The following is a 16,105-nucleotide window of genomic DNA, read 5'->3' on the forward strand; positions in this document are numbered from 1 at the left end:
ATCTTAGTCATGCCATGTCTATGAGACTGGCTGACCTTTTGGTCGATGCTCTTAATTTGGTGTTTCTACTTTAAGTAACATCATAACAGACCTTTCTATACATCCTATGGAATTTACCCAACCAGTGCTATCTATTTAACGTCAGAGTTATCACATCCTGTGTGGCTACAACACAGCTTGACAACAGAAGTTTTACTCTTATTACCCATCCAAATATTTGCTATTCTACAAGGAAAAACAACTCCATCTTTTTGACCAATAGACTCCAGTTGCTCTAACTGTATTATTGATCTAACTGAAAATAAAACGATCCATAGTTTAATGTTCAAAGTTAAAGAAAACCAAGGGGGCTGTAGATATAGCTGGGTGATAGAGCACATTCTTAGTGTATATGAGGTTGTTGTTTCAACCCCCAGAATCTTCTTTACCAAGGAGCCACTTTAATAGCCACATAGGTACCCAGCATTCTGGGATTGAATGATAACTCCTATGTCTAATGTTCTAAAAGAATGCATCTCACAACCCATCTGCACTGCAGCCAATTTCTAGGCTTCCTACAGAACCTGCCCTACTGGTAACAACTTACACAGGTCCCTTTTGAGCTGCTTCCAACCACTCAGCTCAGTATTGAGACTTCACAGGTCCTCTGTCAGGGTTTAGCCCTGACAACCCATTCATGCCTTTTCCTGAAACCCACCAGTTCTTAACCAGTGCACCTTCTCTACCTGTAATAAAGAGAAGCTCTAATCTTTGGGCAGGACCATTTCTTTCTATCTCCTAACCTACAGGATCCCAATGCCTTGTCCAATCTTTCCACTCAGCTAGACTTAACCCACACCCCAGGCTTGGAACAGGAAGCACATCCTATATACCATGATAGTTCTCTCTGTCCACCTGATGTCAACCCATTTCCAATCCGTAGACCTAACCCACTCACATATCCAACATTGATAACAGACAGAACAAAAGAAGTTCACATGACCCCAGATTTAGTTGTAAAAATACCATGAAGGATCAAGCCATTATCTTTTCTTTAAAACGTACCAATTCTGTAAAAATGTTTGCCAAACCTAGATGAACTCCAGGACACACAAATGTTTAAAAGAACAACCATAAACTTAAAATAATTTTAGGACCTTAAAGAACACACACACACACACACACACACACACACACACACACACACACAGCTTAATGAATTTGAGAAGAAAGTGCTCACGTAGAATAAATGCCCAAGTGATGCCCAGGAAAACACAAACACAAAGTTGATGGATGTGACAAGGACAATCCAGGTCTTGAAAACAGAATTCAATACAGAAATAAAAACATTGGGGCTGGGGATTTAGCTCAGTGGTAGAGCGCTTACCTAGGAAGCGCAAGGCCCTGGGTTCGGTCCCCAGCTCCGAAAAAAAGAACAACAACAACAAAAAAAAAAACAAAAACAAAAACAAAAAAACAAAAAACATTGAAAAATTAAGCTAAAATGAAGATGGAATTGTAAACCCTAATAACCATAAACTCAAAGGAAAACCTTACAGGTACATGGATCAAGCAGAAGTTAAAATATCAGGTTTTTGAAGATACAATAGAGAATCTAGGCCAAATAAGCAAGGATGATGAAACTGAAAGGAAGAAAGAAAGAAAGAAAGAAAGAAAGAAAGAAAGAAAGAACAAACCCAAACCACAAATTCACAAAAACAAAAACCCCACAGGGTAAGGAACAAACAGAAAAGGTAGGACACCATTTGGGGGGTGGCTGCATTCACATCGTAAATATAGATGAAGGAGAAGAATCCCAAGTCAATAGCATAGACCAGATCTTCAAGATCACAGGAAAGTCCCTCAGACTTAGGAATGACACCCATACAAATACAAGAAGCCCAAAGAGCAACAAATAGACAAGACCAGGAAAAAAAATCCCATGGCATATCAGAATTAAAACACTAAGTCTACATGACAAAGAAAATGTATTGAAAGCAAAACCATAAGTCATTTATAAAGAAAAACCCATCAGAATAACAGCTGACTGCTCAATAGATACTTTCACATCTAGAAGAGACTGAACAATGCATTCCAAGAGCTAAAAGGCTATGATAGCTCATCTAGATTAATATACCCAGCAAAACTATCTGCCAGAAACCAAGGAAAAACTAAACTTTGCACAGCATAAATAACCTAGAAACTTAGTACCCAATGAGCCAAACCTAAATAAAATGCAAGAAGCATTATTTCAGGTTGAAGAGAGGAATGAGCATGGCAGAGGGTCTCTGGAAAAAAATACAAAGGTGTAATTATTAAAACACACAATAGCACTAGAACACAAGCAACACGGTAACTCAACAACAACGGTAACACCAACATTTTGTGATAACTTTAAACTACACTGGCCTTGATTCTCTTATGGATCAAGAAACAAAATCTGAGAAAAGTATCTTATTTTTTTTTCTTTTTTTTTTGGTTCATTTTTTCGGAGCTGGGGACCGAACCCAGGGCCTTGCGCTTCCTAGGTAAGCGCTCTACCACTGAGCTAAATCCCCAGCCCCAAAAGTATCTTATTTTTAAAGACAGGAGCCTCTTTAAGTAAAACGTTGAACAAAAGTGTTTTAACCAAATGGGAGCGAGCAGGCGTCGAAATCCTAATATCTAATAAAATAGGCTTCAAACCAAAACTACTCAAAAGAGATAAAGAAGGACGCTTTATTCTAAGCAAGGGAACAGTTTTGAGATGTTTCTATTTGAACTATCCTAAACACATATGAACCAAATTAAGCAACCTCAAATTTCATTAAAGAATTAACTACCATATTTAAAGACAACAATTAACAATAATCCATTAATAGCAATTGATTTCAATATTTCATTTTCTCCAATGGACAAGACGTCTGGACAAAGAGAAACATCAGTTTTAATTGACATCCAATGTACTTAACATTTATCTACAGAATATTACACCCAAAAAACCAAAGAATATATATTCTACCCAGAAGCACATAGGAGCTTTTTTTAGTAATTAAAAAAGATCGAAATCACCCTTTGCATCCTATCTGACACAATGCAATAAAACTTAGATATCAATAGTGAGCAAACGCCTAGAAAATACAGTCTCACAGAGAGTAAGCAACTCATTACTGAATGACAAAGAGGTCAAAGAAGATCTCAAAATAAAAAAAGAAATTCCCAGACCTGAATGAAAATGAAAACATAATACAATAAACCCTCTGGGACACACTGAAAGCCGTCCTCTGAGGGGAATTTATAGCTCTAAGTGCCTAGGAGAGCACAAACAAATGGAAAAACAAGCAGTTGGGAAAACAAGAACAAATCAAATCCAAACCCATTTGATGGCAAGAAGTAATGAAAGTTAGAGCAACTATCAGTGAAATAGAAACAAAACAATACAAAGAATCAGCAAATCCAAGAGCTGGTCCTTTGAGACGATAAACCAAATGGACAGATCCTTGGCCCCACCAACCGCGAGACAAAAACAAGAGGTCCCAAATTAACAGACTCAGAAATGAACAGGGAAACAGTTCAACAGATGCCAAAGAAATTCAGAATATTGTATGCAAATATTTATAAAAACCTATACTCCATGAAGCGGAAAGACTAAACAAATGGATGAATTTCCAGATTCAGCCAAACCACCGAAATTAAACCAAGAAGTCTTTTTTTTTTTCTTAAAGAAAAGTAATAAAAAGCCTACTAGGTGAAAAGTCCAGGGCCATATGGCTTCACAGCAGAATTCTATCAGACATTCAAAGATCCACAGCCAATCCCTTCTTTATTCAAAACATTGAAACATAGCTGGTTGTGCATGCCTTTAATCCCAGCACTTGGGAGGCAGAGGCAGGTAGATCTGTGTAGTTTGGGACCAGCCTGGTCTACAGAGTTACTTCCAGGATAGCCAGGGCTACACAGAGAAACCCTGTATTGAGGAAAAGAAGGTCCAGTGACAGCCCAAAGTGGGATCCATCTCAAGGGGAGGCCCCAACCCCTGACACCATTACTGAGGCTATGGTACTCTCACAAAAAGAGACCTATCATGACTGCCCTCCGAAAGACCCAACAAGCAGCTGAAAGAGTCAGATGCAGATATGTGCACCCAAACAATGGACAGAAGCTGTTGACACCTGTGGTTGAATTAGGGAAAAGCTGGAAGAAGCTGAGGAGGAGGGTGACCCTGTAGGAGGACCAGCTGTCTCAATTAACCTGTACCCCCGGGATCTCTCAGATACTGAGCCACCAACCAGGCAGCATACACCAGCTGATATGAGGCCCATAACAGGTATACAGCAGAGGACTGCTGGGTGTGGGTTCAGTCAGAGAAGATGCACCTAATCCTCAAGAGACTGGAGGCCCCAGGGAGTTTAGAGGTCTGGTGGGGTGGGTAGAATGGGGACATTTTTGTGGAGACAGGGGGTACAGGGAGGAGGTATGGGATATGGAACAGTAGGAGGGTAGACTGGGAGGGGAATAAAATCTGGAGTATAAAAAAGAAAAAATAATAAAAGAAACCCTGTATTGAAGAATAAAACAAACAAAAAGAAAGAAAGAAAGGAAGGAAGGAAGAAAAAAACAAAGAAGCAAAACAAAAGGAGTACTCCCAGACCTCTTCTACAGAGCCAGCATCATTCTAATATTCAAACCAGGTAAACACAATGGGAAGAGAAAACCACAGCCAATGTGTCTGATAAACACAGACTCAAAATATTTAATAAAATGCTTGCCAACAGAATACAGACATCTATCAAAAAGATGATCATCATGACCAAGTTGGCTTTGTCCCTGATGTTCAGGAATGTGTCAGCACGCACAAGTCGACAACAGATGCAGAAAAAAAATCTCGACAAAATCCAATATGCCTTTATGCTAAAAGTCCTAGAATGTAGAGCTAAAGGGAACACACCTTAACATACCTTAAAAGCTAAGTATGAGAAACCCGCAGCCAACATAACCCTAAATGAAGAAAAGCTTGAGGCAAGCACACGGAAGTCAGGGATGAGGCAACGATGTCACCCATCCCCCACTCATGTCATGGTGTAAGTACCAGCTGGGGCAATAAGGCAAGAGATGGAAATCGAAGGGATACGAACAGGGAAGAATTCAAACTCCCTATTTGCAGATGATATGATAGTATACAACAGAGATCACAAAAATTCCACCAGAGAACTTCTAGAAATAGTAAACAATTTCAGAAACATGGCAGGATACACAATCAACTCGCACCAATCAAGAGCTTTCCTACCCACCACCAACAAACATATAAAGGAGACCAGAGACACTCCCACTCATAGCAGCCTCAGAGGAAAACATCTAGGAACGAAGCAAACAAGAGATGGAAGGACTTCTACGATGAAAACTTGAAACCTATGAACAAAAAGATACAGCTAGACGCTAGAAAGTAGAAAGAGATCCCAGGCTCGTGGGAATTAGCATTTCGAAAACGACAGTTTTACCCAAAGCTATTTATATACTCAATGCAATCACCACCGAAATTCCAATCTCTGTCTTCACAGACAGAGAAAAAGATGTCCAAAACTGCAAATGGAACCACAAATGAGCTGGGATAGCTGTAACAACCCTGAACAGAGAGAACAATGCTAGAAGGATTATAATTCAGATGTTAAGATAGATTTCCAAGCCACAGCAATATAAACAATGCTACTGGCACAAAACAGAAGAATAAAACAAGGTCAAATCCCCGAGCACACATAAGTACACATAACCGCATCCACTTAATGTCTGACAAATACTGCTGGAAAAAGAAAGCATCTTCAACAGATGGTGCTGAGAGAACTCTGTCTACACATTAGACACAAGCTCATCGCCTTGCACAAACACTCTCTAAATGGATCTAGCATCTGAACATGGAACCTGAAACACTGAGCCTGCTAGAAGAAAACAGGCAATATAGTGTAGGAAAAGACTTTCTGAAGGAAAAAAAAGGTCATAAATTTAAAAGAGCAAAGAGGGGTATATGAGGGGCTTGGGAGTGAGGGAAAGGGAAGGGAGAAATGCAATTATAATCTCAAAGAGAGAAAAGGATATGACTTCTGATGAACTATGTAAATAGTTATATTCCAGAAGCATTAATATGCAAGAATTTATATTTTAAGCAACTGAAGTGGAACTCATCACCATTGCACTGTAGAGGTTGTAGAATATGCTGTATAGAAAAATGGGTGGTAAATACTTCCGACATAGTAGTGACCTCAGATCCCACTTAGTAACTCAGCAGCCCTGGGTAGTCGTTCATGTGTGTCCTAGCTTTCGTATACACACGTAGGGTGGACAATGCTGGTCATAACCATTCAAGGGCTGGAAGATGTTTTATCTTTATTCCCTGTGTACAAGTGCTCTGCCTGCATGTATGTAAGTGTCTGTGTGTACGTAAGTGCGTTGCAGACAATGCCTGGTGCCTGTGGAGGCTAGAAGAGGGGACTATACCCCCTGGAATTGGAGATAGAGAAGGCTGTCACCATGTGGGTGCTATGAACTGAACCCAGGTCTTCTGCAGGAGCAGCAAGTGCTCTTAACTGCTGAGCCTTCTTTCCAGCCCCCATCTCATGGATTTTGTGGTAATTGAGTTAACATATTCTGTGTGCTGAGGGTAGCGTCTGAACTCCCATTAGGTGCCCACTAAGCGCTCCTTATTTTATACCTATCTCACTAATTTTTTTTTTAATGAATTTCCAGGTGCTATGTAGCTCACTCCAGGTCATCAAGGAGATAGGGAAACAGCTGGATCAATCCATGCCTCCAAATCCAGAGCTTTCTCTACTCCACACCCTCCTTTCACTTAGAGATTAGCATGGCTGACAGTTAAAAACCTTTAACCCCGAAGAAGCATTGATGCCCCAGGGAAGGGGGATGCCAGCGTGGGGTGGTGGGTGGGAGACAAAGGGGAGGGACTGAAGAACTCTGGGTGGGGGGACTGGGAGGGGGGAAACATTTGGAATGTAAATAAATAATTAAAACCCCTTTATTCTCTTCACTCTGTGGGGCATTGTACTGTTTTGGGTCTCCAGTTCTTAACAATTCTATAGTCTCCCCCAGAGCTTTTCCTGCTTTTCAAGCCTGTCCTAAGACCCAGCGGCTTGCCTGTTCTGAGGTTCTACCCAAATTTCTGTGCCGAAAGCTGCCTCACTCCCACCCTGCCCTTGCCTCAAAATTCCTGGTCTGAATATTCTGTTACTCACCCTGCCACCGGAAGACTAGCAGGCATCTTAAACTTGATAAAAAGACTGAACTCTGAAAGCCACTCAGACCTGCTCCTTCCCAGGCACCCTCTCGCCTATAAGCAGGAAGTTCCTCCATCCGGTTACTCTAGACAAACACGCTAGTCCCTTTCTTTCTCTCCTAGGCAGCAGCAAACCCTTTTGGTTTGGGGTTTACAGTACGTCCTGAGGGCGGCGTCCTGAAGGTCGTCTCCCTCCATCTTTTGCCACCACACCTGGCCGACCTGCTTTCTCCTAGATTATTAATGTCTCCCTAAGGAGGCAGTTGGCTTCCACTCTGGCGCCTTTAACTTTTAAAAATGTAAGTCAGATCAGGGGATCTTCTCTACTCAGAGCCACTCATGGATCCTCATTTAACTTGCAAGAAAGCCTGCCTAGGTACTGGAGAGAGCTCTGGGGCAGCCTTAGCTCTTCCTTGTGGCACCTGTAGGTGTCGCCTCGGTATCTCAGGTAGGCTTTGAACTCCATCCAGCAAACACCCCCAATCCACTCTCATATCCCACACTGAACTGTTTGTGGATTTGTGTTCCTCAAGGAAAAACATTAAAGTCCTGTCCTAGGTACTTGTAAAGAATTCTCTTTACAGATGGAATCCTGTTGAGATGAGGACAGACGTCCTCAGGAGAAGGAGGAGAGAGAGAGAGAGAGAGAGAGAGAGAGAGAGAGAGAGAGAGAGAGAGAGAGAGAGAGAGAGAGAGAGAGGAAAATGCCATATGGAGAGACACACAGAAGACAGGCAGACATGTGACAGCAAAAGCAGACACTGGAGTCGTGCTGCATAGGCCACAGGTCTTGGTTAGGGTTTATATTGCTGTGATGAAACCCATGATCAAAAGCAAGTTGGGGAGGAAAGGGTCTTTTGGAGGCCATTCCTCATTTGATGCTCCCTTAGATGACACTAGCTTGTGTCAAGTTGACATAGAAACTAGCCAGGACAATTGACCCCTTGTTAACTCAACACAGCAAATACAGCACTATTTATCAATAATCTTTCCATTTTTGTTCATCCTCAAGATTTCATATACTTTTTAAAGAATTATTTATTTCATGTATATGAGTACACTGTTGCTATCTTCAGACACACCAGAAGAGGGCACTGGATCCCATTACAGATGGTTGAGAGCCACCATGTGGTTGCTGGGAATCGAACTCAGGACCTCTGGAAGAGCAGTCAGTGCTCTTAACCACTGAGCCATCTCTCCAGTCCAAGATTTCATATTAATAAATATCACAGTATAAATCAGATTACAAACTTAAAGGTTCCACAACCTTTATAAATTGGAACACCTCGGGGTTGGGGATTTAGCTCAGTGGTAGAGCGCTTGCCTAGCAAGCGCAAGGCCCTGGGTTCGATCCCCAGCTCCGAAAAAAAGAAAAGAAAAAAAAATAAATTGGAACACCTCAAAACTCCATCTCCTTTTTAAAAATACAAACCTCTAAGACTCCAAAATCTCTTTAAAACTTTAAAGTCTCTCAACTGCAGGCTCCTGAAAAATAAAAAGTAGGTTAAATGCTTTCTTCCTTCAAGAGGGAAGAACCAAGGCACAGTCACCATCTGAGCAAAGCCAAACCACACTCCAACAGTGTAAATAAAGCAGGGTCCAATGTCTGGGATTCTCCGAGGATCCTTCAAATAGTTTTCCACCGTACATAGCTTTTCTCCTAGGCTCAGGCCCACATTCCATGGCTGCTCCTGTCCTTAGTGGCCTTTTCACGATACTGGAGTCTCCAAAATATTTCAGTCTCCTGCTGCAACTGGGCTACATTTTCACCAATAGTTTCTCCTGGGCTCTCTTCAGGGACTCCTGCCCTGCTGCACAATGCCAGGCCTCAGCTGCTCTCCACGACTCCTTACTGCTTTCAAAACTAGCACCTCCTGGGTGACTCTTACACCGCGGAGTGTAGCTGCCAGCACAAAATACACCTTGGCTGCTTCTGGGAACACAATGACGGCTACCAGTGATCCCCGATTTCTCAGCTCCAGCTGACCAGCATCAATTGTGTGGACAAAGCCACACCTCCGAGAGACTCACCTCTTACAAATTACGGTTGATTCTCCAGCCCCAGCTGACCAGAACCATAAATAAACCACCTCTTATAAACCACGGTTGATTCTTAATTCAAACCAGCAAATGGCCCCGATAGGGTCTTTAAACTTCCCTTTGAACTTTCTAAGCCAGGCCTCCATCGTGCACAGCTCTCAGCAGTATCTCCCAAGGTCCCACAGAACAGCACACTGAGCTGTCAAACCCAGTGGCTTTTCTAGCTCCAAGTTCCAAAGTCCTTCCACCTTGACTTCGAGAAAGAAATAAGAAAGGTTTGCTCAGCCTGCTTTCTTACAGAACCCAGGACCAATAGACAGGATGGCCACGCCCTCAATGAGCTAAGCCCGCCCACATCAATCACTAACTAAGAAAATGCCCTCAGCTGGATGTTATGGAGGCATTTATTTCCTCAACTGAGGTTCCCTTCTCGTAGATGACACTGGCTTGTGCCCACTTGACATTAAAAACTAGCCAAGATACCAAGGAATACCAAAGTGTATAGGACACGTCCAAAAACTTAACAAGGGGCTGTGAAGTTCTTTCCAGAGCCTCTGGGACAGCCTAATGACACCTTAATGTGTCGATTTTTGACCTACAGACGTCCATTGCTTTACGCCACCTTCTTCCTAGTGTAGATTGAATATTCCTAATCTGGGGAGCAGCAGCAGCAGCAGCAACAACAACAGTAACAACAACACTTTCAAATTCAATACACTGCAAATTCTAACTTGACCCACAAATGGAAAATGCCACAGCCAACCGTGGGTGCTGTCTAACATCACCTTCAGATTACGTATGGATAGGAGATTCACAAAACATACTCAAGCTTCATGCTTAGACTCCAGCTCCACATACAAGAAACTTGGCTATGCTTATGCACGCACACCAAAAATCTAAAGAGAAATGCTGGCCCGATACATGTCTGTTCCCAAGAATTTTTGAGAGCCATTGTCAGGTTGTCCTTGGTCCCAGCAGCTCTAGGACGCTGACATGCTTTGGTTAATGAGCTCCATGATGCTGGTCAGTGTCTCAAGTGATGTCGCCTTCATACTTGATTGTCCCTTCCATTTGATCATGAAGACCAGGAAGAAAGGACCTCACAGCCTTGACCAACTACCCCTCCTTCTGGACTTCCCTCATCCCTCTGACAGCCAGTGCTCGCTCTCTCTCTCTCTCTCTCTCTCTCTCTCTCTCTCTCTCTCTCTCTCCCTCAGACTAGCCTCTTGATGGGCACTAAGTATGGAAGACAGTTTTATCTGTTAAACACACAGGCCAAGACTCGACATGCTCTGAAATGTCCAGTCATTGCACTTGTAAGCACGATGTAGTTTATGATTACTTATTTATGCATATATAGGTTTCTGGCCTACTGTCTGTTTCCAAGGAGTAAACTAACACAAGAAAGTGATACATGGTTCTTGCCAGAGGGTCATGGTCACTGTATCATTCTCCTTATCTTGTTTCAGACCTGGTTTTACCCCCTAATGTCTTGATAGATCTTTTTTGAATTTTAGACGCTTTCAGATTATCTAACTCTAAACTATCTGAAGACTGTATTGGATAAAGGGGCTTCCGACTCTTCTCATTATGAAGAGAAATAACATTATTTCTCAGAAACTTTAGAACTGGGCAAGACAAATGCTACTGGTCGGGACAGATGTCTGTTCCATGGATGCTTGCAGGGAAAGGCTTCCTTTGAGGCTGTGTCCCTAATGTGATTACGAAATGGACAGGCTCAGGGACAATTACAGTCATAGCTTGTGCTTGTAGTTGTACTAGGGGTTGGTACAGGGGTAGCAACCTGACCTGCCAATCAGATTGCAGCACTGGAAGAACTACACGAATATTCGCTGTCATTGTTTGTTCCTGCTCCCTCCCAGTCACCTTGTCAGGATTCAAAACCGATGACAAAAATTCTTGATAAGGCTAGGAAAACAGTTAAATAACTTAATGAAGTAGATTTACTTTTCATTAGGTATATCTAGCATTTTGTCAATGGCATATTATATCTTATATTTATCATATACATATACACATACATATCATATCTGTCTATAAGTATAAAGGCGAGACCCACAGTATACCCATTATTAATTATTACGCATTTGACCTGCATTCTACTTTCTCTGTCTCTTAAATGTTCGTTGCTTGTATGAGTAGACATTTATTTAAATACATGCTAATTCATTTAGACAGATGTCTGCTGTACACTCTGATCTGTGTTGGCTGAAGTCAATCTTGAGCCTCTCCAACTTCAACTCCAACGGACTGGTTGGAGTTATTTGGTCTGGCTGTCTTCTGCCCTATTCAAAAATGACACCAAATACTGCCTTTCCACCATTTTAGCAGTCGGATACAAGGACCTGCCAGGAACCTTTTAAAACTGTGTTGTGCAAACCGAGCTCAGGGAACTGTTTCTCTGGGCAAAGGGGAGTTGCTGTGCCCTGCCCCCCAGGCTCTGCTTACACTTTTTGTTTACTAAGTCCTTCTGTCCTCAAGAAGCCTCCTGCACAGTGTCATGAGCCACTGCCATCTTGAACTTCTGCAAACTTGAGGCAGAGACTGCAGCTTTAGAGATTGGAAATGAACGGGTCAGGATTGATCTATCAATCGCAAGCCAGGTTGAGCTGGCTCTGGCATGAGATTGCCTAACAGCAAAAGACACTTTTCAACCAAATCTAAGAAGCACATTTGTGGCAGTAACTGAGGAATTTTAAGGAAGCTTTGAGGTGGGTGGCCAGGTGAAAGATATACTATGCAAAGGGCAACAATTAAATAAATGACACAGGATTAATTAATAGCAGTAATAAGTATACATGTACTTTTTAAATGAATCGTGTATAAAAACGACGCACGTGCATGCACGCGTGCACACACACACATGCACATACACGCACACAGACACGCACATGCATGTGCACACGCATGCACACACGCGCACACGCATACACATACTCACACATAATAACGCCTGATCACATGGTCATATGTCTACACAACAGTATGGACCCAGGGCAGGTACACCTCTCAAAAAAAAGCTTTTTTTTTTTTTTTTTAAGTGATGCAATAGCTGGGGAAGTGGCTCACAGTTGCTGGAATTAACATAGCAAGGAGGTGCACGGTGCCATTTGATCTCCATACATCTGCTGTAGCATGCACATGTTGAAACACACACAAACACACATACAATAAACACAATTTAAAAAATTAAATGATGCAAGGCCTTCCTATGTGGTACAAAAAAAATGTAGCTTTTTTTCCTTCATCCATCCTCTCATTTTACGAAAAATAAAACTTTTTTTTTTTTTTTTTTTTGGTTTAGTGCAGCATTTTTGTTGTTGTTGTTAAAGACCTAGGCTAATCTAGCAGGATTCTAGTTCAGATTGGTATATAACAACAGCAAAAAGCAAACAAAACAGGACAGTAACTGGGAATGAAGACCCAGCTAGTTTTCCACAAGAATCACTTTGCTTGGGTAGCACTGCTGTCCAGGGCGAGGACCCGCTGAAGGAAGGTGGAAGCGAGCCACTGCGGGCGCGCCACCAGACCGACACGTTGACATAGGGGGCTGGACCAGGCTCTGACTGAGGATGATGGGTTTGATCGCCTGTGGTTTTCCGATTAGGCTAGAGAGGTACTGATGGGCTCTTAAGGGTCAGCGCAACCGCCGCCTTCCCAGAGGGTTCTCCAGGGAGATGAGAGGAAGGAAGAAAGGGGACCCTTCTAGGAGAGGCCAGGTATACCGAATGGTGACCAGCGCTGGGGACGATCCCTAAGGCCAAAAGTTAGAGGAGTTGCCGGGAAAAATCTCGGGGACTCTGGGTCCTGGGCGAAGGCGGTCAGAGGCCAGAGTCACTCACCATCTCCCAACGCTTCGTGTAGCAACAGAAGTCCGAGCAACAGCCAAACCTTCATCTTCAGGGCTGGTGACCTGCAGAACAGTTAGAGACTGCAGACAAGCTGCTCAGGGCAGGGCAGGAGCGCAGAGGGAGGTGGCGCCTGGGACACCACAGCTGGAGGATTCGGTTTCACTGGGGGAAAACACAATTTGGGGTAAAAAAAAAAAAAAAAGTAGGAGATTGAAAAAAAAAAAAAAATTCCCCATGTAATATGATCTCTCCTGCCCCCTGGTGGACTGGTGAAGGATAGCGCTAATACCATGCAGTGGGAAGACTAGGAACTGGTGGTTGTGGCTGCTCCTTTAGGTCTAGTCAGAGATAAGTAAGCACCAAGGCCTGAACCTGATGAACCACTTAGGTCTCGACCTGATGAACCTGTGCATCTTACTGCAGGGGAAGTCAGTCGTCGTAGTGGTGGAGGGGCAGGGCTGTTTGTCTAATTGCAGTTAGAGGGGCTCACAGCCTGCCTGTTCCCACCACCTCACACTTGCTTTCCACCGATTCTCTAGATCCATGAGATGAACAACCAGGGTTGCACACCTCACCGGAGCCAGCTCCTTCTGTGTGTGCGCACTGGTGTCCTTGAGGAGACATGGTTATTTGCCTGAATGGTTCATCTTTCTCAGAAGAGCAAACGGTACAGTGGCTTCTTCTTTTCATTGATTCTTTTCATACAATACATCTGGAATGCAGATGCCCCTCCCCCCCCAATCCTCTCCTCCAGCCGCCCCCCTCCCCTCCTCCCAGGTCTTCCACATAGCTCCCTTCTCTCCGAGATCCACTCCTCTGTTTCCCTTCAGAAAAGAGCAGGCTTCCCAGGGATGGCATAACACGTTATGAGAAGTCTAGGTACAAACCCTTGCTTGTATCAAGGCTGGACGAGGCAACCACGCAGGAGGGAAAGGGTCCCAAGATCAGGCAGAAGAGTCAGAGACATCCCCTACTTCCTCTGTTGGGAGTCCCACAAAAACCCTAAGCTACACAACCACAGTACTTATGCAGAGAATCTAGCACAGACTCATGCAGGCTCTGCGAACGTTATGTGAGTCTCGGTGAATTTCTATGGGCTCTGCTTAGTTGATATTGTGTGCCCTGTTCTTATGGTGACTTGGACCCCTCCAGCTCCTACAGTCCTTCCCTCTCCTCTTCTCTCTCTCTCTCTCTCTCTCTCTCTCTCTCTCTCTCTGTGTGTGTGTGTGTGTGTGTGTGTGTGTGTGTGTGTGTGTGTGTGCCGAGCTCCACCTAATGTTTGGCTGTGGGTCTCTGCATCTGCTCCTGTCAGCTGCCAGAGAAACCTATCTGATGGCTACTGGGGGACTACAGCGGCTTCTTGTATGAGCTTACCAAACGGAGAGCTTCAGAGAACAAGAGAACAGAGGGGAAAGGAGGAATGAATTAGCAGCTGGCAGGAACAGTACGGGGAAAGAACTGGCTGAGGGGCCGTGGTAGAGGGGCTGTAAGTGTGGACCTAAGTCTAGAAAGGCATACTCCTAAGAACTCCTCAGAGTACGCTGGTAGGAAATGTGTGCCCAATGTGGGGCGGGGGGGGGGGCAGCATTATCAGGAGTTCTGAGCTATCAAAGGTCATTTGAAATTTTAGTCCTTCCCTTATATGATTTTCGCCTATGGATTTTTTCTACATACTCTTTTTAATTATAAATCTTAGTGTTTTCTATGACTAAGATACTCGTTGCTCCTTTTGACCTTATTTACTTTAAAATAATCCCTTCAAAGCAGTACACACCGTTAAGAATTTGCTTAGGACAATGAACATTTTTTTTTTAAATCTAAATACTGGACATCCCTTGCCTGTTCCCTAAATAAAGACATTTAACTCTGAGCTAAATCCCCAACCCCGACATTTAACTTTTCAAAATCATCTTCCATCTAAACAGAATCAAGATGGATGTTTGCAAAATTTACAAAATTATTATTTTTTAGAGTCAGATATTTCTTGTTTGGGGGTCTCTCTACATTGCCCTTGCTGTCCTTGAACTCGCCATATAGAAGCCGCCAGCTCACAGAGATCCACCTGCCTTTGCCCCCCACGAGTGCTGGAACTAAAGGTGGGTGCCACCACGCCTGTCGGAACGGATGTCTTTGACGTTTTCAAAGCTAAGGTAACATAGGGTAAAACAAGGATCCCAGCTACATAATTTTCTTGAGGCAAAAAGAAATGACCTTCTCAACACCAGGAAGCATCAGATTGTAGAGCTGCACCATTATCTGTGCACTTGCAGTAAAAGCCTCACACTGCAAGGGAGAGCAAAAGCAAACGACAAAACAAAACAGAAAAACAAATCCAGGAACTTTGATCTAAGACGGCCTACCTGCCTCTCTGCCTCTCCTCCTTTGCTCCAGAGTTTCATTGATATATGTTATGCTTATCCAAAGAGTGCCTCTTATGAGTCATTTATATACATACCCTCGTGTCAATTTAAGTCAATTCAGAAACATTTGTCATGCAAGTCTGATTTCTCTTAGGCCATGAAACTCATGGTGCTTACACATGAGCAAGTTTGGGAAGATCCTGGCATCTTGGCAAATCACCAATTAGAGAATGACAGAATCCTGAACCATGCCAATTTCTCTTTGATTTGGACCTCATGGTAGCCCAGGGTGTGCCAGTGGGCTGCTCCTGTCTTAAGGTTAAGAACATGTTTAGGTATCTGAAAGTAACATAGTGTCTATAAGCTATTGCTAGCAAGCTTCACATAGCGACACAGTGTTTCTGACAACTTCTTTACTTTGACCTGCATGAAAAGACAAATGGGGGTAACCGGCTGTGATGGTTTGTATTTGCTTGGCCCAGGAAGTGGCACTATTTGGAAGTGTGGTCTTGTTGGAATAGGTGTGTCACTGTGGGTGTGGGCTTAAGACCCTCATCCTAGCCACCTTTCAGTCAGTCTTCTAGCAGCCTTCA

At 43.3% G+C, this 16,105-nt stretch overlaps 1 protein-coding gene across 1 annotated transcript in view; it reads right to left on the minus strand.

Annotated features, from left to right (window-relative positions):
- Positions 1-13,276, minus strand: part of Pdgfrl (platelet-derived growth factor receptor-like) — a 59,907-nt gene extending 46,631 nt beyond the window's left edge. The window contains exon 1 of the mRNA NM_001011921.1: positions 13,144-13,276. Within this exon, the coding sequence (NP_001011921.1) occupies positions 13,144-13,198 (55 nt within the window). The 5' untranslated portion in view covers positions 13,199-13,276. The remainder of the gene's footprint in view (positions 1-13,143) is intronic.
- Positions 13,277-16,105: the final 2,829 nt, after the last annotated feature.

Source organism: Rattus norvegicus, chromosome 16 (assembly GCF_036323735.1).
Source record: "Rattus norvegicus strain BN/NHsdMcwi chromosome 16, GRCr8, whole genome shotgun sequence".
Taxonomy (NCBI): Eukaryota; Metazoa; Chordata; class Mammalia; order Rodentia; family Muridae; genus Rattus; species Rattus norvegicus.